Source organism: Lepeophtheirus salmonis, chromosome 8, assembly GCF_016086655.4.
Source record: "Lepeophtheirus salmonis chromosome 8, UVic_Lsal_1.4, whole genome shotgun sequence".
In the NCBI taxonomy this organism is placed as follows: domain Eukaryota; kingdom Metazoa; phylum Arthropoda; class Copepoda; order Siphonostomatoida; family Caligidae; genus Lepeophtheirus; species Lepeophtheirus salmonis.
Genome location: NC_052138.2, coordinates 1,770,854 through 1,794,518, shown reverse-complemented (window position 1 = coordinate 1,794,518; position 23,665 = coordinate 1,770,854). Strand labels below are relative to the sequence as shown.

At 32.8% G+C, this 23,665-nt stretch overlaps 1 protein-coding gene across 1 annotated transcript; it reads left to right on the top strand.

The window, feature by feature from the left end:
* Positions 1–2,756: 2,756 nt before the first annotated feature.
* Positions 2,757–21,995, top strand: LOC121122710 (uncharacterized). Its single transcript, XM_040717734.2, has 7 exons — positions 2,757–2,859; positions 14,523–14,661; positions 16,069–16,270; positions 19,054–19,315; positions 20,557–20,692; positions 21,047–21,245; positions 21,303–21,995. Exons 2-5 carry the CDS (start codon positions 14,541–14,543, stop codon positions 20,686–20,688), a joined length of 717 nt encoding a protein of 238 aa, XP_040573668.1. The 5' UTR covers positions 2,757–2,859; positions 14,523–14,540; the 3' UTR covers positions 20,689–20,692; positions 21,047–21,245; positions 21,303–21,995.
* The last annotated feature ends 1,670 nt before the right edge of the window (positions 21,996–23,665 follow it).

The following is a 23,665-nucleotide window of genomic DNA, read 5'->3' as shown; positions in this document are numbered from 1 at the left end:
TTAGAGGCTACGCCAGGACGCACACCTCTTTGATGACGAGTCAGAAATCCCGGGAGCTTGGATGGGAAGTTATTATGCATCCATCCTATAGTCCAGACCTGGAACCAAGTGACTACTGCCTGTTCCTGTCTATCTCCGATTCGCTTAGGGGTGTAAATTTGGCCTTAATAGTGTCCTGTCAAAATTGATTGTGCGAGTTTTTTGCCAATAGGTACAAGGCTTCTGGGGGAAAGGCATTATGAAGTTATTGAGCAGAAAGAACCCAGGGGAAGGGGTTAAAGGCAATAATGTGGGGCATTTGCAAGAATTACTCCCATACCAATACTCAATTATACTCTGAGTCCAATAAGAATTACAATCATCAGGGTTATTATCCGTCTTTTATGAACGCACACAAATGTTTAATCAGGTTTTGAAGATTGTTGAATGTATGCAGTAGAAAACTGTGATTGCAATCTTAAATAAGAGTTGAGGAACAACACCCCATAAACTATTATTGACAACTAAAGAACCATTTCGAATAAGTCCGCACATGTTTAAAGAGATACAAATGGTCAGTCGCACAAGTTTATCCTCCCAAAGAGTTTCTTCTTCCTCTAAAATATGTAGTTTGAACATTATTCCATAAAATCGTAACTTAAAAGTATGTAATATTAATAATTAAATATTGCAGATTACAATGACGCCGAAATAACAAGTATTAGGAAATTCCTTATTCTTAATTAGCGTGGCGTGTACTGAGTCATTAAATCGTTCATTGGGGCCACTCACTGTTGTAAAGGACTCATTTTTATAGACATTACATATGTGGAGCCGAACTATAAAAAGTAGTGTTGCAGCTGTCTAAAAGTTTGGCCCGGTCCAATCCTATATCTTATAGACGCGTATGAAAAGCATGGTACAAAACTTTGTTAAATAACGTTTTCCTTTGCCTGTACATATCCAATTTCTTAAACCCTATCAGGGTCGTTCGGATGAATTATTTTAAATCCATTACAGTTCTATGTACCGGGTCATCCATTTAAATCTGAATGATTATTAATTCAACAATTAATATAGATTGAGTGATTGAAAATAATAATATGTTGATAGAAATTGAACAATAATTATTCAACATAAAATACAAATGTACTCCACGCTCAATTTTGATCAAAAATTATTTTACCTGAGAGGGACACATATTCAATATCGGTAAACTAAGGGACTTTACTTTTACATTAATGAATTGGAGGACTTCTAGAGGGCGCTCCAAAATATGTGCTATTTTTAAGAACAATTAACAGAGACGAGATGGATTTATAGCCACATATTAAGAAGCGATAGAACCCTATGTAGACTACAAAGAGGACACTTCATTCATGGTGTGTCGGTCCTTATTTAGAGCTGAAGACATCAATCCGTCCAGTTCAGTCCTATGCCTTATAACGTTTGGGCCTACATGACCTCATTAAACTTTATTTCTTTCTTTTTTTAAATCAGTTCTAGTTAGTGTTTGTTGGTCTAAAAAAACTAAAAAGACTGCAGTCCTATCAATCTTGTTCTAACAAAATTTGTCTGTCCTAAGACGAGTCATTATCGGTCTTTTATGGTAATTATAACAGCTGAAATAACGAAGTTATTAACTATTAAAGTACTCCCTTGAGTCTTTTACCAACTATGTCCTTTCATTTGTTCAAAATAACCTATTTCAAGAGACAAGATAGCTGAAGTATGATGTGTGTGGCTAGAACTTATTAGTAAAATTTCTAGCTATTATTTACTCAATCCAAGCTACCGAGTGGTCTATTAAAATGCCATCAATTTGAATTTTAAACATCAAAAATATAGAATTTATTAATTAAAAATAGAATTTCAACAAAATTAATACTATAAATAGATGTGTGTCAGAGCTCTCTTAATAATTAATGTAGCCGTTATTAACGGCAATGATGGCTTCCAGGAGTTGGCGAAAGGCCTGGCACCCGCTATGGATGTAGTCCTCGGTGATGGGGCTCCAGTCATGGCGTACAGTGGCTTTGAGGACGTCGTTGTTTGGATGAAACACACTGCAACTCCCATCCACATGCAACCGAAAGGCGTAGTCAAGGGGGTTGGCCCCAGAGCTGTAGGGGGCCAAAAGTGGACTCATTCAAAAGAGCCTTGAAACGGAAGAGAAGGGTTTCTTTCATTGCTGGTGTCAAAAGTGGTCTCTCCACCCTCACAAGGCTCTTTCCATCCACTGTTTTGACAGCTCTATAGACAATCTGGTGTGAAACCCTAAAATTTCTTGCATGGGCCCTCATGGAATTAAGGGGATTGTCCTAGACTGTTTTCTTTAACCCTTCAATATCCAGTTCGTCCTTTTTGATTGTTTTGTTTTGTAGCTAATTGTTTACTACGCTTTAATATATTGAAATACTAATTATTAAATCAATACGTGTTCAAATTTTAATGGACCACCATGTATGGGTGAAGAATTACTATAAAGATAGATAGAACTGAAGGATTGCGGTATCGGTCCTTAGGGCCGTTGAATGGTAAAAAAGATCGTACCTATATATAAAAAAAAAAAAGCCTGAAAAGTGGGGTCTGATTAGGCAATCAGTTATAGGACCGATTCAACACTAGTTCTAGTGTGCTAATCAGTCTGACCGGCCTTAAGACATGACTGAACTGTACCCAATGAATTAGGACAAACACAACACTTCCCTTCATCGCTTCCTTGGAAGAAAAACATTGAGTCTGAGTGTCGTTACAAACTATCACTTCCAAACATGACTCCTTATCACTTTTATGTTTACTCATAAAGATAAAAATACACGGTATATGTATACATAAGATTACGGAAATCACTTTGTAGAACGTTCTTTTGATGAAAAGGTAAGATTTCTGTCCTCTTTTAGTTAATAATTATATATTCTCAATATTAGGAAACCATGTTTGATTTACGTAATTTTTCTAAAAACCTTTTTTTAAAAGGATATTATAACACATAATTGAGATTTCCGTTCGTTGTTAGTGTCAAAAATTGAAAGCTATTACGTAAACAGAGGGTTTCAACAATAATATCAATATCTCAGTGTTTCCCAACATATCTATATATATATATATATGTTCTGTACACGTTGCAATGTAAATACAAGGTACAACTTGTAACAGATCATTGTACAAGTTGTAATTTCTTTATCTTAAAATGCACTATTAAATTATAACATTGGTCACTCCAATTACCAACTATACATTGATACAATCATTTCATTTAGATTTATTAAATTTATAGGATTATTAATTTCCGAGTGGTGCATTAAAATCTGAACAATTTTTAACTTAAACAAGATATAATTTATCAATTAACAATAGAATTTCAACAAGCCCTCTTAATCATTAATCATGCCACCCTTAGTGGCAATGATGGCTCCCAGGTGGTGGCGAAAGGCCTGGCACGCGCTTCAGAGTTAGTCTACTGGCATGGCATCCCAGTTTTGGCTGACAATAGCTTTGATGGACACTTCAGTCCTTCCCCTCGACATATACCCTAAAGGTTTAGTCGAAGGGTTGGTATCAAGGGATTAGCAGGGCAAAATTGTCAAAAAAAAAAAAAACAGTTCAAAAGAGTCTTGTAATTAGTTTATTTCATTGCTGGTATCAAAAGGGACTTCTCCACCCTCACAAAGCTATTTTGAACCACTTTTTTGATAGCTCTTTGCAATATCTGATTTGAAAAACCCAGATCTCTTGCATGGGCCCTCATATACTTGAGGGGATTAGCCTGGACAGTTTTCCTTAACTCCTTCGGATCTAGTTTGGTCTTTTTGACAGAGCCCTTCTTCCTCTCCAACGTTTTGGACTTACTGACTGTGTAGACGGTGGTCTGGAGACACCCAACTGCTTGGAATGCGCAAATGGAAATTGGTCAATCACGCTCAAGTTCCTTTTTCTTGACTAGAACGTAAGCAAGAGAGCTCAAGTTTGTTTTGATTTGTAACTAATTATTTATGCTTAACTACATCAAAATATGAATTAATTTCAATCCCTCAACCATCATTATTTATTGAATTTGTGAATGTTCAGATATCAATAGACCCCAGGGTATCTATGGCTAATATAACCCTGAAAATTTGAACCATATAACATGCCACCTAATAATACTCTTATATTTATTTGTTTAATTTGTACTAAAATAGTCCAACATGACACCATGAATATATTGAGCATCAATGGAATATTCAATTATTGCATGATTATCACCTCAAGTACAGTAAATCATTCATTTAAAATGATTCAACTCATTTTTTGGTTGCAACTTGTACTATTTGCTGATACAGGTTACAACTTGTACACAATCACAACGTGTGTACTGCATACAATAGGTGAAGTAAAAAGTTCTCAGCGTTTTTTCGCTTTATTTTAACAATTAAATTATCATAGTTAGGATTATCCGATTTAGATGGTTCCAAACGGGGTTTTTTAAAGCTAATTTTCAGTTCCTGGACAACGGAATAAGTGCTCACGGTCCAACTCGGCCCTTTTCCATTATTTATCGATATTTTCGACATCCATATTACCAAAATGGAGTCGTTGGAACCACTGCTTTGCTGTTGCATTAGATACTGTATTGAATCCATAAACAGTACTTTTTTTTTTTTTTGGTTTCCTGCTGCTCCGCCTTATGGATTAATGGATCGAATTTTATCTTTTATTACTTCCATCTCGGAACCCTGTAACACACAAGTGGCTTCGCCAAACACAAAACCGTAAATGAACTTTTTTAAGTGTCCGCTTAACCTGTAATCATACTTTAAACTTTTTTTGATGCCATGTATTAATAATGAGATATAGCTTACTAAAGACATCTAGTGACACCCTCATAACTTTTTATTTAACCTAATCTTTATATATATATATATATATCACTCAGACTAATAGTATACACTCTTGAGTAAAACCAAAAAATATGACGTGATAAATTGCTTTGACATACTCAAAAGAAAAATATTTGTATTAAATAGACGAAAATAAGCAAGCCACTTTTAAAATATTGACCTCTTGTTCATATTCCTATACTTAGCAGCTTGGCTGTCATGACGTTTCAGCTCAATCAGCTAAAAGTAATGAACAAGGACATTGGAAAACATCTATTTCCATTTTCAATCCTCAATTCTACTCTGAGTCCAACAAGAACTTAAAATGATAACGTCAAAACAATGCCTCAGAGTTACTCTCCGTCTTTAATTTGCACAAACAAATGTTCAATTTCATTCTTTAGTTATAAGATGTAATGAATATTGGGATCTAGAATGCCCGGTTTTGGAGCTAGCAAACTGAAGAGGGAATTTTCTTTTTCTAAACCGCTGTCATTATTACTAGCTGTCGTACAAGCTATGCTGCGGAATTATAATTGTAAGGACAGAATGAATTGGGTATCATCAATTGAAGTGATTTTTTCGTACATCCTTGTTTATTTTCTTGTCCCTCGTCACAGCTGATTCTAGCTGATCTATTGAGTCGGTGTAATAGCTTACCAACTCTCCTCCAAAACAATTTCAAATTAGTGTTCAAACTCAACCCCAAATTAATATTATATTATGAGTGTACAAACAAAAATTGTAAACACTACTTCATAGAAGATTATCTTAACCCCCCCCCCCCATGTAAGAATAAATGCAATTTGACCTTTAACCCATTAAAAATAAAAGATAAATTATCATAGTTAAACCTATGCTTTTGGCTCTCTAATAAAATTTAATTATAGTTTTAGTCAAATTGTTTTACGAGACAAGGGTGTTACATAAATTAAAAGTGCAAGGCCAAAACCAGTGCAATGGCAAAACTGGATCCCCAATTAGAGACACGAGGAATTGATCTTGTTTTATGAAAAAAATCAACTTATTAGCGAAAAAATAACTTGCCCTCCAGAGTCCAGGAGTCGAGTCTGATCAGAATTCAACATAGACCTACGTACGTACCTTACAATTTTGAGCAACTTTTATTTTATGTCTAAAGTCTGTATTTGTCTCCGTTTTTGAAGTTTTTATCATTGTTTTTCCAAGTGGGACGATTATCATACACACACAAAAATTATTTTAATACTATGTAGGATAAGAATAATGTTGGAACTTGTACACAACATATTATATTTATAGGGTTTTGAAGGAAAGTATTTTCAACATACACATTTTCTAGAAAATGCAATTCAATACTTTTTAGAAAGGAAATGAATGTCCCATTCTTAGACGAGTAGTTCTATATGTAATACACTTCATTTAGAGAGTTTAAATTTGCCATTAGTAGAGTTGTTGATATCGGCCATCTCGGGGGAGGCCTAAATAATCAAATTTTATAAGAATAAAAATTGATCTTTGACCAATAATGTTAAATAAATTGTCCTCTACAATTTTTGATGTCAAAATGGGTCTAATAAAAGAAAGGAATTAAACCTTTAACAAGTTCCATCAGGGGCCCGGAAAACTAAGATTGCTTAAGACAAGCACGTGTGGGGAGGGTAGGAGGGGCGGGAAGATGGAGAATTGAGGATTGCTTTCAGTCTACACATACATAGTGCACATGTTTTGTTTAAAGAAGCCTTAGCTAAAAATGTATTAGTATAGAGGGGCGGGCCTTGTCATAGTAAAGTTTGGGAAACTTTAGCTTAATAAATATTATAGTTATCATATTATAGGGGCTTAATAGCAGACCTGGATCCATAGTCTACCCTCACCCCTTCCTTCTTTTATTTACACCGTTTGGCAATATATTGCAGTCTAGTCGGTTCTGGTTCTAGCAGTTCAAGAACCGAACCCGCTAGACCGATAAGGCACTCCCCCCTCACCTCATTATGTCGCAACTTTTCATCAGAAAAGAAATAGAAAAAGGCCCAAAATTAGCTGGTTGTAGGCCAATTCTTCCTAGACATGCGATTATATTCTATCATTATAATAGAACTTTTTTTCGTGACGTCATTATTGGGAATGTCGTTCATTTTGGGGCCTAAACAATCAAGTTTTATGGCAATGAAAGCCCTCTTTTCATCAATACTAAGGAAAATAATAAGCTATTAAATGTCAAGATGGGATCAAGAAATAAAAGACCTTACTTTTTACTGTCTATAAAAGTTTTATAGGCTTATTTTGTTATTATTATATATATGTATGATTCTTAGAACATATTAAAAATATGTTATTACATCGTTACACAATCTTATTTCCATATTGTAGATACAAATCAAGTATTACAATCGAAAGTATAAGGTATTCTTCTCTAATTATCCTACTATTTGCTTCGGTTAATCGATCAAAGATTAAATTGTACAAATTCAAATTTAGATATTTCATTTAATTTCATAATTTAAAAGTCCTTGGAAAGCCCTAGAGACGGCACTGCTGGTGCGTTAGTAACATCTCTTGGAAGAATTCACACCAATTTTCTGCCTGATTGGTCAATTTATTTCTGTTTTGCATTCGTTTGAATCGAGAAAAAGAAAATGCTGACTGTCTTTTGGATTCGCAAGGAATAATCCTCATCGTCTATACGGAAAAGAGTAAAACTATTACAGGTTCATATTAATCATCGTTATTGGACCGTTTGTAAAACGCACACTATTCCCCCACAAAATAGTTTTCATTCACGACAATGCACCAGCTCACATCTCAGCAGTTGTGGTCGCAAAATGAATAGAAAAAGGGTTCCAACTCGAGATGCCTACAGCACTAGCAATCTCATGCACCTTCACTCTTTTGTCATCCATCACCATATCATGGATTTTATGAATGATTTCTGGAGTAGTAATCTTAACAAAGCGTCCAAAACGTTCTGTGTTACTTGTGCCCATATGCCCACTCCAAAAATTTTGAAACTCCTTATAAATTCTTCTAATCGAAGGTGCAGAGCCCCCATAATGTTTATTAAGCTTGTTTTTAGTCTCCTGAGACGTTTTACTTTTCATAAAGTAATGTTTAATCAACACATTAAATAAAATTAAGTCAAATTTTTATTTTTTTGAAAATCACTTCCCTTCCTCGATTCAAACAAATACCAAACAGAGATAAATAAACAGAATATATCTGTTTATCATTGACATCAAATAGTATTCAATGGAGTTGTTCTTGTTTTATTCATAAGGGGATTTAATGGACTTTTATGAAGGTTAAGTGGGGATTTGTCTATTTATGTACTAAAAATATAAACTTTGAGCCCATAAAATGGTCTCTCCTTCAATTAATGATGCAATGACGTCAGTGGAAATGCAAAAATTGTTGAGAATTGTTCACAGCTTAAAAGATATTCAACCAATCAACTTTTAGAACGCTGATAAGTAGAAAAGAAGTGGGGCTGTAGCCCCCAACCAAAAAAATCAAAATCAAATATTTTTTTTCTTATTACGAGAAATTTAATTTTTAGTCAACAGCTGTAGATTTTTGAAAAAAAAAATTAAAACATTTAGTATTTGAAATTTTTTGTAAACAGCTTTAGGATTTTTGAAAAAAAATTTAATATTTTAATCTTAACTTTTAAATTTTTTTCCAAAAAAATTTAATTTTCTGCAAATTGGCACAGATTATGAAAAATTTTCTCTCAAAATAGAATATTTGCAATTTAACTTTAGAATTTTTTTTCCAAAAAAAATAATTTTTAGTAAACAGCTGTGAATTTTTGAAATTTTTTCACAAAAAATTAAATATTTGATGGATATAACTTTTGTAAACAGCTGTGGATTTTTAAAACTAAAATTTAAAAAAAGTTTATATTTGAAATTTAATTTTTGAAATTTTTTGAGAACAGCTTTAGGATTTTTGAAATTTTTTTGCAAAAAATCTTATATTTTAAACTTAGTTTTTTTTAATTTTTTTCCAAAAAACTTAATTTTCTGTAAATAGGCATGGATTTTTAAAAATTTTCTCAAAAAAAAAAAAAAAATTTGAAATTTAATTTTTGAATTTTTTTTTTCCAAAAAAAATGATTTTTATTAAACAGTTGTGGATTTTTGAAATTTTTATGCAAAAAATTTAATATTTGAAATATTAAATAAAAACAATTTTTGTAAACAGCTCTAGATTTAAAAAAAAATAATCCACCTGACTTATAATTGGGGTATATATGAGGTAGATCCGTGTCATTTATCAATATAATTAAGTAGAGGTTTATTTAATACATGAAAAAATCATCCTGCTTAAGGAAATATGTTGAATATTATACCTTAATTCCAGATTTTCTTTTCCTAGCTCTTTTAATCAGAATGTACATAGATTTCAGTTATTCATATCACTCATAAATTATGAATATGTGTTGCAAGATAAAACTTTATGTTGTTAATAGTGTTATCTATTCGAGCAAACATGAAATATGCCTTTGATAGTGTGCCGTGGTAGTGAGTTATATAAATATCTGAAGCGGCATCTGCCATAACTGCGTAACCTAATCAATAATATTAGATCAATATAATTTTAGAAGTGGTTTTTAGTTGACACAAGCAGAAATACTCAAACTTGTTCAGGCTTTTTTAAATGAATAACAAGTAATTATTGATTCCTATTAAATTTGTATTAATAACTAGCAATTAGCACTCTGCAATACCTAGAAGATAACTACCCAAGAAATCCAAAGTCATAGTCAAATTTTTTCATGAGCACACTCACAGCTGGTTACTCAATAATCAAATGTCCGCAGGAAATTCTACTTAAAGTTGCAAAATTAATAATTACAATGAAAAAAATAGATAATTGTATTAACAAGGCCATATTGGGGCTAAATTAATATTTGCATATATCAAATGAAGGCTCAAGACTATAGATAACATTTTTGGGTATATCAACTCACTCAGAAATTTGAATACAACGTCTACAATTGACCCGAATATTGCTCTTGAAATATTGAGCTGTATGTATAAATTAAATTGGGGAAAAATAATTTCGTATTATAAGAAGTGTTGAAATCATCCGATATAAGCCAAGTATGTCTCGTTCTGTTCGATAGCATGTTACCAACGAGAATCCAACTTTATAATGCCCTTCTCGTTGGGCACTTGCCCCTATTGGCAAAAACTCGGACAACCAATTTCCACAGGCTTTTATTGAGGGCAAATTTGTACCCCAACCGGATTGACCATAGACTGAAACAGGTAATCGTCAGGTAATTGCCAATTCAGGACTGTAGGGTGGATGTATAAGAACTTCGTATACGAGCTCCCGGAGCTTCTGGAGCGTTATGAGGGCTGGTATTGTCTTGATGAAACAAGATTCCTCTCCTATTTGAGTTTCTTTTTGTATCCAGCCTTCTGCCAATGGTTTCAAACGGTTTTATGGTTACTGTTCAGCTCCTGGGCGATGCTACAACTGCTAACAAGGCGGTCTATCTCGATATTTTCCATGATTTTATCGACATTTTTGACGACATGCCTGCCGGTGCGTGTTACATCATTAATCGTCACTCCAACGGAACGAAATTGCTCGAACCACTGCTGTACAAAAATAACCAAAAGAGTATCCACCCCGTATACATTGCACATTTTCTTGGTCTCTTTCAACGTGTTTTTCCCTTTCAGTTAGTAAAAATGCAAAATATGGTGAATTTCTTCCTTTGAGACCTCCATACTCGACGCACAATAATTCACGACTGAACTGGCCAAGCGCAATACTGTCTGAAATGCATTTGTAGTATACATTCACACCGTTACAACTCCTCATCGTATGATCCGATATAAGCAATAATGAACAAAATATAGTCAGTTTTTGTTTTTTTAAAGGGCGGGAAATACGAAATTACTTTTTCTGCAACCTATTCAAACATGATGTAAAATACATCAATCCACTTTTCTTCTTTCTTGATTTTTGCCAAGATTGTTTTTATGTAAACTCACCACAAACATAGTAAATCAGGGGGAATAACTATGGAAGTTATAAAAAATATGAGGTGGTATGTCCCTTGGACGCTCTGATAACTACCCCCACGGTAAACTATGATAAAATATATACACTCAAACATGGTGCAAGAGATTACCTGCACTAAGCGGTTACTTTTTCAGTCTTCCCTGCCTGACTGCTTAATACAGGTTTGATTGTATTTATAAAGATTAAAGAATTGTTTAGTTTTTTTGTTCTTTTATATTTCATTTAGTATAGGAAATTAATTATACATAATATATTCAATATGATTTAAAACATTTTACTGTAGAAACATTAATCATAAGAAAGACTTCAAATAAAGGTTCTATGTATTTGAGCCTTTGATGAAAACGTGTTATTGTTCTTCATAATAACTTCATAATAATTTTTTTGTTTTTTAAAGAGAATAATCTGTATAGTTCTCATCCAAGTCATTGGTAAATCAGATAAGAAAATCGTACCGTTTTTGAAAGTAATATTAAAATCAACCTCATTAACTTGTAGATGGGTATCAGGAGTATTTTTTTATCATAAGTATACCTGGTGGTCCATTGAAATCTGACATCTTACTAATTCAATAATTAATTAAGGTTGAGTGATTGAAATTAATTCATATTTCGATACATTAAAGCATAAACTATTAGTTACAAAACAAAACTAACCTGAGCTCTCTAGGCTTGCGTACAACTCCAGAAATTGACACTTGAACTTGATCCACGAATTTCCATTCGTGCACTCCAAGCAGTTGAGTGTCTCCAGGACCACCGTCTACGCCGTAAGCAAGTCTGAAACTTTGTAGAGGAATAAAACTGCCAAACTGGACTCGGAGAAGTTGAAGAAAACAGCCCTGGCCAATCCTTTCGAATCCATAAGGGCCCATGCAAGAAATCCCAAGGTTTCACACCAAACTGTCTAGAGAGCTATAAAATAACTGAGTAGAAAGAGCCTTGTGAGGGTGGAAAGGCAACTTTTGATGACACCAGCAATGAAAGAAACCCATCTCCTCTATTACAAGACTCTTTAGAATGAGTCTTTTGAACTCTTTGTTGACACTTTTCGCCCCTTTACAGCCCTGATCCCAACCCCTTCTACTACACCTTTTGGGTACAAATTCGAGGGTAAGGTCTGTAGTGCCCTTCATCAAAACACTGAAGCCCTCAAAGACACTTTCAGGTAGCACTAGGACTCTATGACAGAGGACTACATCTGCAGCGGATGCCAGGCCAGTATGGTCATTAAGGCCATGAACACCTAGATGACGTAGTCATTGGATATATCAGCCCACTCTTTGTTAACAGAGGCCTTCAGGGAATCAATATTAAGGTGGGGGCATTTGCAGGTCTTGCTCTCCACGAAACCCGACATTCCAGTGGTGATCAGGTCTGTGATGAAGGAACCACTAATTTGATGGCCAGATATCGTTGAGAGTTTCCTTGGCCCAAATTTGAGTTGTTATAGCCTTACGCCATCTACAAACATAAGAATAGACCCCAGATTCTTGACTGCATTCCTGATAGTCCCTTCGCTGATATTGAGATCATCATCCAAGGCCCTCTACCTAGTGGCCGACGAGGCTTCAATTTCAAAGGCCACACCAGTCAAGAACTCTTCATTGACAATCTTGTTGCGTCCTATACTTCCTGGAGTGGCTCTCGTCGCTGTTAATGACCCTTCAGATATTATTTAGATTAAATTTTAAAATAAATAATCTACTACAATTGTTTGTTTTCTAATTTTTACTAATGTGCTGAGCATAGAGTACTTCTTGATGCCTACTTCAAAAGTCCCTACTTAAAAAGCAGAATGTCAGAACCCTACAAATAAAAAAATTAATTTGTCACTTGAATGATAGTTTTGAAGGCTCTTACTGAAAGCCAAGATATATATATGAGTTTTGTATAACCCTTACTCATCTTTCTAAAAATGTATTTTATACCCAAAATATAATGGAAATTCCATTATCATATATATTTAGGTATACATATATTATTATATATTGGTATATATAAAAGGGTCTACACCAAAGACCATTAATTAAACTGTCGTAATAAATTATTCAATAAGAAGAAATCGAAAATGGAATGAACATAGGGAAGCAACTTCAAAGAAATGGCTTCCTAATTCATACTCTATTTAATAAGTTTTAACATGGTACTTGAATGCAATAGAAAAAAAAACTTTTTGTTTATGAGTACATTTGTATATAAAACGAGTATTTGTATGACCTATTTAACGGAGTTACTAATCCATATATATCATTAACATTTTGCGTTGTAAACTAACCCAAAAGTTAATACCCCAGGGGCGTCCGCAGGATCATATATATATATATTTTTTTTTGGGGGGGGGAGCCTTGGTTTTTGATACTATTCACACAAAATTTGAAAAATGAAATTTTTTGAAAAAAAATTTAAAAATTTAAATTCAGATATTACATTGTCCCGACAAAGAAATATTCTTCTGGAGAAAGGACTGGATCACTTTGGGATATGTGAGGATTCCATATCCTTCATCCTGCCTTGACAAATGGGATCAATTTGAACCTCAAATGAATGATGTAGTCGACCTGGCGTGAGTCTGTATCTGGAAAGGAACCAAATCAAGGCTATCTGGAAGATATCTGATTCAACAAATTCTAGAGTGAGGCTGGATTTTTTTGTGATAGAGATGATGTAAGCACCCTCAGGAACATCCCCAAATGACAGACAGATTTTCATCATTGACATAATCTGAGGTCCTTAATTACTTTAAAGCTGTGGGATCTGGAGGAGAATAACGTTGATAGAATTTCGGTGATAATGATGTACTCCTGAAACTAAATCCATAGAGAATATTTTACTTAATGTTAAAAGTTACCTAGCAAAGAATATAACCATAGTTGCGGAGGATATTCCTGCAATTTTAATTTAGGGGGTTGTAAGATACGGAGAGTTCGAATTGAAGATTTCTTAGACGATAGAAAGTGCTGGGGAATGGGGTTCTGATATTATTATTATACACCTCTACATTTTTTGACTTTGCAGAAGGCACTAAAACTTTTTAGAAAGAGCTTGAAGAAACAAGCTAGGCTAAATACAATTTTGGTTTTAATATTAAAAATTTATATTTTACTGATTTGAGTGGCTTGTTTGTTACTTATTTATTTCTATCTTAACAGGAATTGATATGAGAATTTCTATTGTTTTATTTTTTAGTATATTTTGTCATTGATATGATAATGTTTTTAAATTGAATTTATGAATATTTATGTTTGCAAGCTTTAATCTAGTGAATAAATTTTAAACTACAAAAAACCACTCCCTCCTTCATTATTATATATTATTTCCATTTATAACTAATGGGTATACTTAATTGAAAAGCTATTAAATGGCTAAAAATAACTTAATTTATAGTATTAAAAAAAAAAAAATGATTTGTGTCTTGAAAAAGAACAGTTTAGTTTTCGTTTTTTCGTCGTGAATTTTTTCATGGAATCACCTTGCACTTTTGAAAAAAAAATCCAAATTCATCCCTCCTGGTTACGAACCACTGGTCTAAAAGATTAATTTATTTCGTGTTTCTGCTCCACGTTTTTCACTCTATTTGACAAAAATATTTATGTATGATTATTAAATTATTAACTGAATAACATTGAATCTAATTTTCTTTATCTTTATATTTGATTAGGAAGTTGTTGAATTTAGGATGAGCTCATCTGCCAACTGGTTTATTTCTCTAACGCTACTAATTTTACTCCAAGATGTGTTATGTAATTATGTAGATGTGGAAATATTGGATGGTTTCGGGAATGTTCGATTGGAGCTGGGTAAGAACTTTTTATATGCATGTTAGAGCAGATCCTGACAGTTGCAAGAGTCCCTTTTACTCAAATATCAAAGAAAATAGTCACAAAATTTAGACAATAAACCAATAATTTTAATCCTTTTTTTTTTTTGAGATGTTGGATGATGCTTACGTGTAAAAGTAATTGTTTTGTATGTTCAATATTTTTGTTATAGTGGAGTCAGTTTTTAATTGTTTTTGCTGAAGCTTATATCATTTGAATAGTTAGTGATCATTATACTCATAGTTGATAATAAGTTTTAAGAAGACTTAAAAAAATCTAAATTCATCCCTCCTGGTTACGAAACACTGGTCTAAAAGATTAATTTATTACCCCCAACCCCCCCAACCCCCCCCCCAAAAAAAAATATATATATATAGTCCTGCAGACGCCCCTGGTCTGTCAAATTGTCAGTACTAGATCTGATTTTTTTAAAAGAATAAAGTTGATTGACGTCGTCATCCAGGACCAAACTGCATCAGTTTGAGGACTGGACTAGATCAGACCGAAACTGAACTGAACGGGACTGCATTTTTCAGCCCTAAATAAGGATCATCAACACAACACCACTGATTAGAATAATCTCTAGATAGATTAAAACAATAGAAAACTTTTGTGAATGTCAGGTTTTGATTATTGCAGTCAAACCAGCACGGAGAAATTGAAACAAAATCAAAGCCAATGTTGTAACTATCCCGTGCTTCCCTACCAATGATGTAAATCCGGTGTGCTTTTCAGCCAGCCCGTTCATTTGTAATTGGTAATATAAAGAAGGAATTTTCTTTTCCTTAGCAGTTTAATTATTAAATTCTTGAGTAGTAAACATCCTTTTTCTAAATATATTCAAAACCGGATTGAACATTCGTTTGTGCTCATAAAAGACGGAGCGTAACACTGAAGATTTGTTGCAGGGTTAAAATTGCAAGTCCTTGTTGGACTCAGAGTAGAATTGGGGATCGGCATTGGAGTAATTCTCCAAAAAATGTCCTTGTTTATATCCTTTTCTCCTTCCTCTCTTGTAAAAGCTGATTGTAGCTGATCTAATAAAACGTCATGAGCATTATTATTTCTCTCCTCCAACACATTCTTCAAATTGTCAGGGTTACCATGTTGATTAGATGTTTCTTTTGCTTAACATGCCCATTCTACACTGGATTTTCATCATTGTCCCTACTATTAATTCAAAATTGTTTTATTTTATACTGTAAATCTTGCTTAAAAGCTTTTTTTTTTTTTTTTTTTTTTTTGCAATAAAGAAGAGTAGGATTATCTAGTCTTTTATTGCATGTATGCAATGATTATTAAAGCACATTACAGAAGATTGCATAGTTTAATACAACCAAAATAGTAGTGTTCATACATATTTATTGAATTATTTTCTGTTAATAGGATCACTTCAAAAGTTTGAATGTCTGGCCACAGGAGAAGATTTGAATGGGAGATTTGTTTGGTCCATTGGAGGAGAGGAACTTCCATCTCCGGTCATTTTAGATAAGGAAAATGATGACTACGATCCTGAGCTTTGGATTCAAAAATCTAGCATTAAATTCCTTGTTCAGAAGGCACATCATGACAAAAAGTTGATTTGCAAGTAAGTTTTTGATGGAGTAAAAAACTCCTTGAATAATGGGATTTTATTTAAGAAATGTGATCTTTGCACATTTTTACTAATTTAATCAACGGTAAACAGATTTAAAATATTAAAAAAATGTCAAAAGTGAAACGAATGTTTAAAAAAAAGTCGATCATAAAATGTTTCAAAACATTTTGTCAAAAAGTGTCAAATTTCTAATATATCTGCACAAAAAATGTCAAAAAATGAAAATAATAAATGAATTTTTATATCAAAAAATTCATTCAATTTTTTGGTGAAAGATGCTCTGAAAAACTGTCAATTTTTTTTTTCAAATAGTGTCAATTTTTTTCTTAAATAATGTGAATTTTAAAAAAAATTATCAAATGGTGTCCAAAATTTGACAAAAAAAAAGAAATTAAAAAAAATAATCCAAAAAATCTTGGAAACATTATGTTATAAAGTGTCAAATTTTGAAATATATCTGCTTAAAAATGTCAAAAAATTGAAACAAATGTCATTTTTTTTTTTTCACAAAATAAATAAATAAAAACATTCTTCACAAAATATTGCAAACATTATTTTTGAAAGCGTCCAATTTTTAATTACAACTGTATTGTCAAAAAAAGAATCGAATGTTGTCAAAAGAAAAAATTATAAATGTTGTCTGGAATAGTGTCAAAATTGGTATTCGAAGAAAGAAAAATTGGTATCTTTGATACAAAAAATTATCACCCTGTCATCTACCAAAATAAAAGAACTACTCACATCCCTGAATAAATCCCGCATTTTGCCTTTTATCTAGGCCCTGCTGTCGCTAAAACAGCCCTGTTTTTTTACTCTGTGTAACGCTTTTTATCATTTGATAAAGGAAAATAGTTTTTATTTTATATAACTGATATTATCAACGTATATATAAATGTTCAAAGTTTATTTCCAATTTACTTATTTCGCTTACTATTGTAAGTTTTTTAACAAATAAAGGAATTTTATCTAATAACATTAAAATTAAGACTTTTGAAAGTGTTCTTTTTTATTAGTTGAAGATGTATTTTTTTACTTCTATATAAAGTCTATAAAAATTCCTAACCGCTAAAGTTAGGAAATTACAATTCTCAAAAGAAAAATATTATTTTTTCTTTGTATTAGTTACTTTTAAGCAATTTTCTAAAGTTTGGAATTAACCCATTACAGGTGATAAGTTAATTACTTTACCAAAACATTTAAGTATGCACTTATAATCACTTTGAATTTTAAACTTCAACAATATATAATTTATTAATTAGCAATATAATTTCAACAAAATTAATACAATAAATAGATGTGTGTATGAGCTCTCTTAATCATTAATATGGCCGACCTTAGAGGCAATGATGGCTTCCAGGCCCAGAAGGCCTGGCACAAGCTGCAGATGTAGTCCTCTGTCATGGCGTCCCAGTTCTGACTGACAGTGGCTTTGAGGGCCTCAGTGTTTGGTTGACGGACACTTCAGGCCTTCCCTCGACATACACACAAAATGTATAGTCGAGGACGTTGGTATCAGTTCCAAAAAAATCCAAACTTTTTTCTTTTTTTTTAATTTCAAAAATCCATAGCTGTTTACAAAAAATTTCAAAACCCTTAGCTATGTACAGAAAATTACATTATTTTGAAAAAGAATATAAAAAATTTATTTAAAAAAATTAATTTTTTTATTAATTTTTTAAAAAATTTCAAAAATTTAATTTCAAATATTAACTTTTTAGGAAAAAAAGTTCTAAAATACAAAGCTATTCCCAAAAATATTACATTTTTTACTCTGCCGCATAATTTGTACGAATGACCTTTTTTTTGAGAAAAAAAATATTTCAAGAAAAAATTTTTAAACAAATTTTTCCAATTTTTTTTCGTACTGACCAAAAAAATATCTTGTAAACACCAAAAATTACAGCCCCTCCAGCCCCCCCCTGTGAACGCCCCTAAGGACTGACGGTCTTAAGAACGTATCTCAAGGACATATAGGACTGGTCTTAAGACGGAACTGCACTGGACTAAATAAATAAGGCCTTTGTATCAGTCCTCAAACTTATAAAGCTTGGTCTTTTTTTTAATGTTCCTTTAAATGGCCAGATGGAGTTACGCTGATTTACTATAAATAAACATTATAGTATTACATCGTCTCCATCTGACCTAGAAATCTTCTTTCAAGTCCATATAGATTAAGTATATATCCCTCTGTAGGAACAACCGGTGTGCAAACCTACCCACATTGAGTTCAAGAGAAAAAGTTTATCCCAAGTGCGTCGTCCATTGAGCTACGTCGATGTAGTTCTGTCCTTTATGACGTCACTCAATGGTATTTCTTCTTTTTTTTAATCAGTTCTAGTAATGACAGTCCGAAGGATCAACGGCTTTAAGGACCTGTCCCAAGGAATGATACTAGGGGGTCGTCAGGGTGGGGGATGGATGGGGAGCAGACTTCCAAAATGAAATGAATTAATTTTTGTCTTGTCAAAGAAAAATTTTCGATTTGGAAGAAAATATTTAATATGAAAGCAGGAAGGATCTCTTTTCTAAAAAAAAGTTATTTGATCAAATCCTGGGGCTAAGTAAAAAAGTTTATTTATTTTTAAAATTACCCCTACCTTCCAAAAAAAAACTAAAATATATAATCCTGTCACAAAACCGGTCCTAAGACTCTACTGGCCCGAATAAATAAGGACAGATACAACATAAAACAACCACTTTGTCTTTTGTCCAAAGTTTTGATCAGTGGCTGTCTTATTCTAGCTTGTTACATATTATTCCCTTTGTTTTTTCAGATATGTCAAAACCCTGGATGGTGACAGAGTTGAAATCCTAAACGAAGACTCCCTCTCCCTGGCAGTCCATTATTTAAAAGTGCCTAACTCTGTTCTCTTGGGAAACTTTGAGGAAGGAGAGAACATTCGTTTAGATGTGGAGTTTGAAATGTTTCCAAAACCGGAAGAAGGGGATGTTTTGTGGGAAATCAAGGAATCCAATGGGGATCGTCAAATGTTTCTACCTACTGAGCGATCAGACTACGGGCTTTATTCTGCTCATGTAATTACATAATCCATTATTTAGACGGTAGATTTTTAGAAGGAATACTTTTTGCATGGAATATGCACTCTTTTTTTTTTCTTCCTTTTTTTGACCAACTAAGTGCTATTTTATCCAATAAAATCCACGCAATTTTACTAATAAAGAAGAAAAAGTCAGATACACCCCTTTGGCCCCAGGGATGTAGAACACTTCTACTTCTACTGAATTATATTATCAGCAAGGTGGTGGGAGAGTCTACAGGGCGTTACCGCACTAACACGGAAATACTCTCAGACTTGATACGTCATGGCTATTTCATAAATGTTTTTATTTTTGATATATAAACGAAGTAATAAGTTATTCTATAATTATGCTCCGTTTCCAAAAGGGCATGAAAACGATTTCTTTTCTGATCCCTCGTCGTTTTTATATACATATTTATTGGCCATTTCATTATTTCTATGAAGAAATTTTGGCTATCATACACAAAAACAAATGTAAGCTACGCTTTTAATAAAATTTTACAAATCAATATTATAATACACAGTAGAGGTGGATTAGGTCTAGACCCGAGCCTGAAAGCTCGCCGTCCGAACCTCATTTTGCCAAGCCCTAAAACCTGTGCCCTGAACCATCCAGCCCGACATATATTTCTAATGTAAAATAATTCCCTTACAACTAATCCATGATGTCATTTTCTATTTCACACCCAATGAAAAATAAGCTGAAGTTGACGTTATTGATTATTTGTGAGTGTCACACTTCTCCGAGGTTACTCTCCGTCTTTTATGAGGACGCACGAAGGTTCAATCAGGTTTTAAGTGTAATTGAATCTAGTAGGAAAGGATGTTCACTACTCAGGACTTACGGACTGCTAAGGAACAGAAAATTCATTCTTCAGATTACCAATTCCAAAGAAAAAGTCAGCTAAAAAATACACCGAGTTTTCATCACTAATAATAATCTATCACTGAATACTAAACCAATGAACTAGATTTAAACAAGCAAACAGAGGCAAAAATATAAGGTCTGTTCAATTTCGTTGGAGGAGGTAACTACTTCTTCGATAAAGATTCAGTTTTTGATTAGGTTTAAAATATTCCTTCTCGTCTACCCTTAATATGAAATAAGGGCATTTTGTAACTTAAATTATAATGCCTACGTGACTATATTATTAACTAATAGATTACTATTTTTGCAATTATAACTTAATGTTAAGATCCCTTCCTATTATTTAATAATTATCATTATATTTATAGACCCTTCAAAATATGGGCAAGGATAGATTCAAGGCCTCTTTTGACATTGTGAGTGCGGATACAACTGAGAATAGGAAGGAATTTTATCTAGTTGTCGGAAAGAAGAGCGAAGAGGCTCAGGACTGGGGATAAGGAAGTAAGTAGTGTACTCTATTTAGACACTCTGAATTAGGGCATCAAATTAAAATTGACGGAGGATATGCTACTCCGTAAGTTATTGGTCATAGACGCTGCTGTTGCAAGCACATTTATTAATCATATTGTGTACTCATACCTCCCGCCAAGATGTTCTTGACTTCTCTATCAGTTATTGAAATAATATTGCTATTTCTCACTCATTTGCTTCCCATTTGATTAATCGTTTTTTGAATAAAAGTGTTGTTTTAGAGAATGAGTGCTTCATTACCAATTATCTGCAATTAAATAATTAGTAATCATTTTCACATGTGACTCCTTCATTTCACATCATTAATCACTCAGGATCTTTCAGGATTTCTATAGACTTTACTGTTGTTGAAAAGGCTTTAATATCCACTACGATAGTAATGCCGGACTCTATTCTACTAAATACTCTAATAAATGAAGAGAATAATAACAAGGATTCCCTACGAGTTGGCTCCACACATGGGGTAAACAGTTGGCCAACGGAGAGAACATCCGCCGACACCTACTCAGAGGATGAGATTAATGTAAGTCATTTAAAAGTATATGCAATTATCAATTAGAAGCATTTCATTCCTTTCTAGGAGTTAAGGATTGGGATCGTCAGTATAGTCATTGTAGCTATTCTCATTACCATCATTATATTCCTTGTTGCATACTGCTTATTCTGTCGAAAAAAAGGAATTTTCACGTGTACCCACAAAGTGAGCGTCCATGGGTTCTGGATTTTTAGAAAAGTCAAAAATATTTATTTATTTTTTCATTTTTGAATCTCGTGTTCAATTTGAACTTTTTTTTTTGCTAATTAATTAATTAGTATAGTCCATATTATACATATATACATGCACAAATAAATTTCTTTTATTTAATTTTTAGAAATCTTTGTACAAGTCGAGTTGTTTAAGACAATAGAAACTCATTCATTTTCTTATCTCAAGTGTTTTTTATTTTTAAAAGTTAATTATATCATTATCAATTGATGATGTTTCTTTTATTTGCAATTTCTTGCAAGCATCTCTTTTTCTCGAAAAAGAGATGCTTGTATCCCCCTTCTAATTCAAGAAAGCTTCATGCATGAAAAAAACAAACAGTTTTATCAACTTTATTTAAGGTACACAAGATTTAAATATTTATTTAAAGAAAAAATATTTTAATAGATGTTAATCATGAATTACAATTAATAATAATAATTATATGTATTATGGCTGTACCCAGAGTTATTAATTAATTATTATAGATGTATACTTATTTAATTACGAATAAATCTTTATAATATATTATAAGCATAATTATTTTACTACATAAATAGTTTTCTACTTTGTAATTGCAACAAGCAAATTGCTCCAAGTAGTGGCAGTTTTAGGGGAAATTTATTTAAAAAATAAGAGATGTTATAGATATTCTTGTTTCTTAAAAAACGTCTTTCAAAAATAGAGCAATAAGTTTTATAAAAATGAAAAAAAAGTCTATCAGTAGTCTCCCTCTGACATATCCATGAGTAACCATAGATAGTTACTACACTCAGGGTAGAGATGTGCCCATCTCCAGAAGGGTTTCTCAATCTGTTATAATTGGATATTGGTATAATAATAATATACCTATTTATTGGAATTTCGTTTTAATTAGGAGTTAAAGGATTAACTGATGACACTTTGTTGATTGTGAATGCTGACGTAATTAACGGTATTCTACATGTCGTTGAACTGTCAATGGGAGGTCGATTGTAAGAGTAAATATCTTGTAATCAATGCATGGACCACATGGGAAAAGATTTCATTTCTAAAGAGGCGATTCATTAAGGTATTGTTGTAAGGATATATTATGGGCTTAGAAGACCAATCGTGTCAAACTTTATGATTTCAACCATAAAGTATTGGACGAGGAATTTATTTGGTGTGTCGAGAAATTGCAAATCTCGAAAATTTTATCGTATGGAAAGTTGAATTAATTGCGCATCAGAATATAAGTAACTTGAGAATAGAGGAATTTTATTTAGTGAACCATTGGAAGTGGAAAGAAAGAAAAAGAAAGAAGGAACCATTATAATATGGTTTTCTACCTGCCTCTTTCCTTAGACGAGTTACTGTCATGACAGGAACAGAACATATTACATAGGTGGTTACAACTGTTGATATCATAAAATCTATTAAACTATAAAATAATGGTCATTAAACATCCCGTTAATGGTTCATATTACCACACGATAAAATCCGAGTCTGGACTTCCCAGAAGCAATTTAATACTCTACAACTGCTCCAAATGTAATATCCTTGGATTTCCAAGCCTGGGATCTCTACGAAATCACCTTCTAAATTGCTCCGAGAGGAATCTTATACTGACACAAGAAGAAGATCCTAATTATATACCGGAAAAAGAGAATATGAAAAAATGTGGGGAATGTGAATTCCAAACGGAAAAATGGATTCACTTGGAAATGCATCGACGATTCTCTCACACGTCTTGAGATTCATTAATCATTACTCATTTGTGAATCTTTACTCCGATTGATTCGGACATATTTTTCTTATGCGAGCCATGTACATTATCTGTCTTTGGCAAAGTAAGCCGTGGACGATTGGATGCTAAAGTCTCGTACTATGAAGAGTACTTTGAGAGGTGAATCATGACATAAATCATCATACCATCGATAGATAATTACTAACTGATATAACAGACTCCGTGCCCCATTCTTGAAAGTGGGGTCAATATTTATTTATCTATTTTTGTACAGATATTTGATAATTGTGGCCCATCAGCCCAAAATTGAATCCTTTGAAAAATGAGCATTGTCAAACAATTATTTTTGATTAATCCTTTAAAGGCCTCGCAAATGTCACTTCAAGTACCAAAGAATCATCGTCACAATAAAAGAAATTTCTAAATTCTATGGTTGAAAGGAGGCAAAGTAAGTTTCATAGATCAAATGAAGCTATGGTTAAGACGCTTG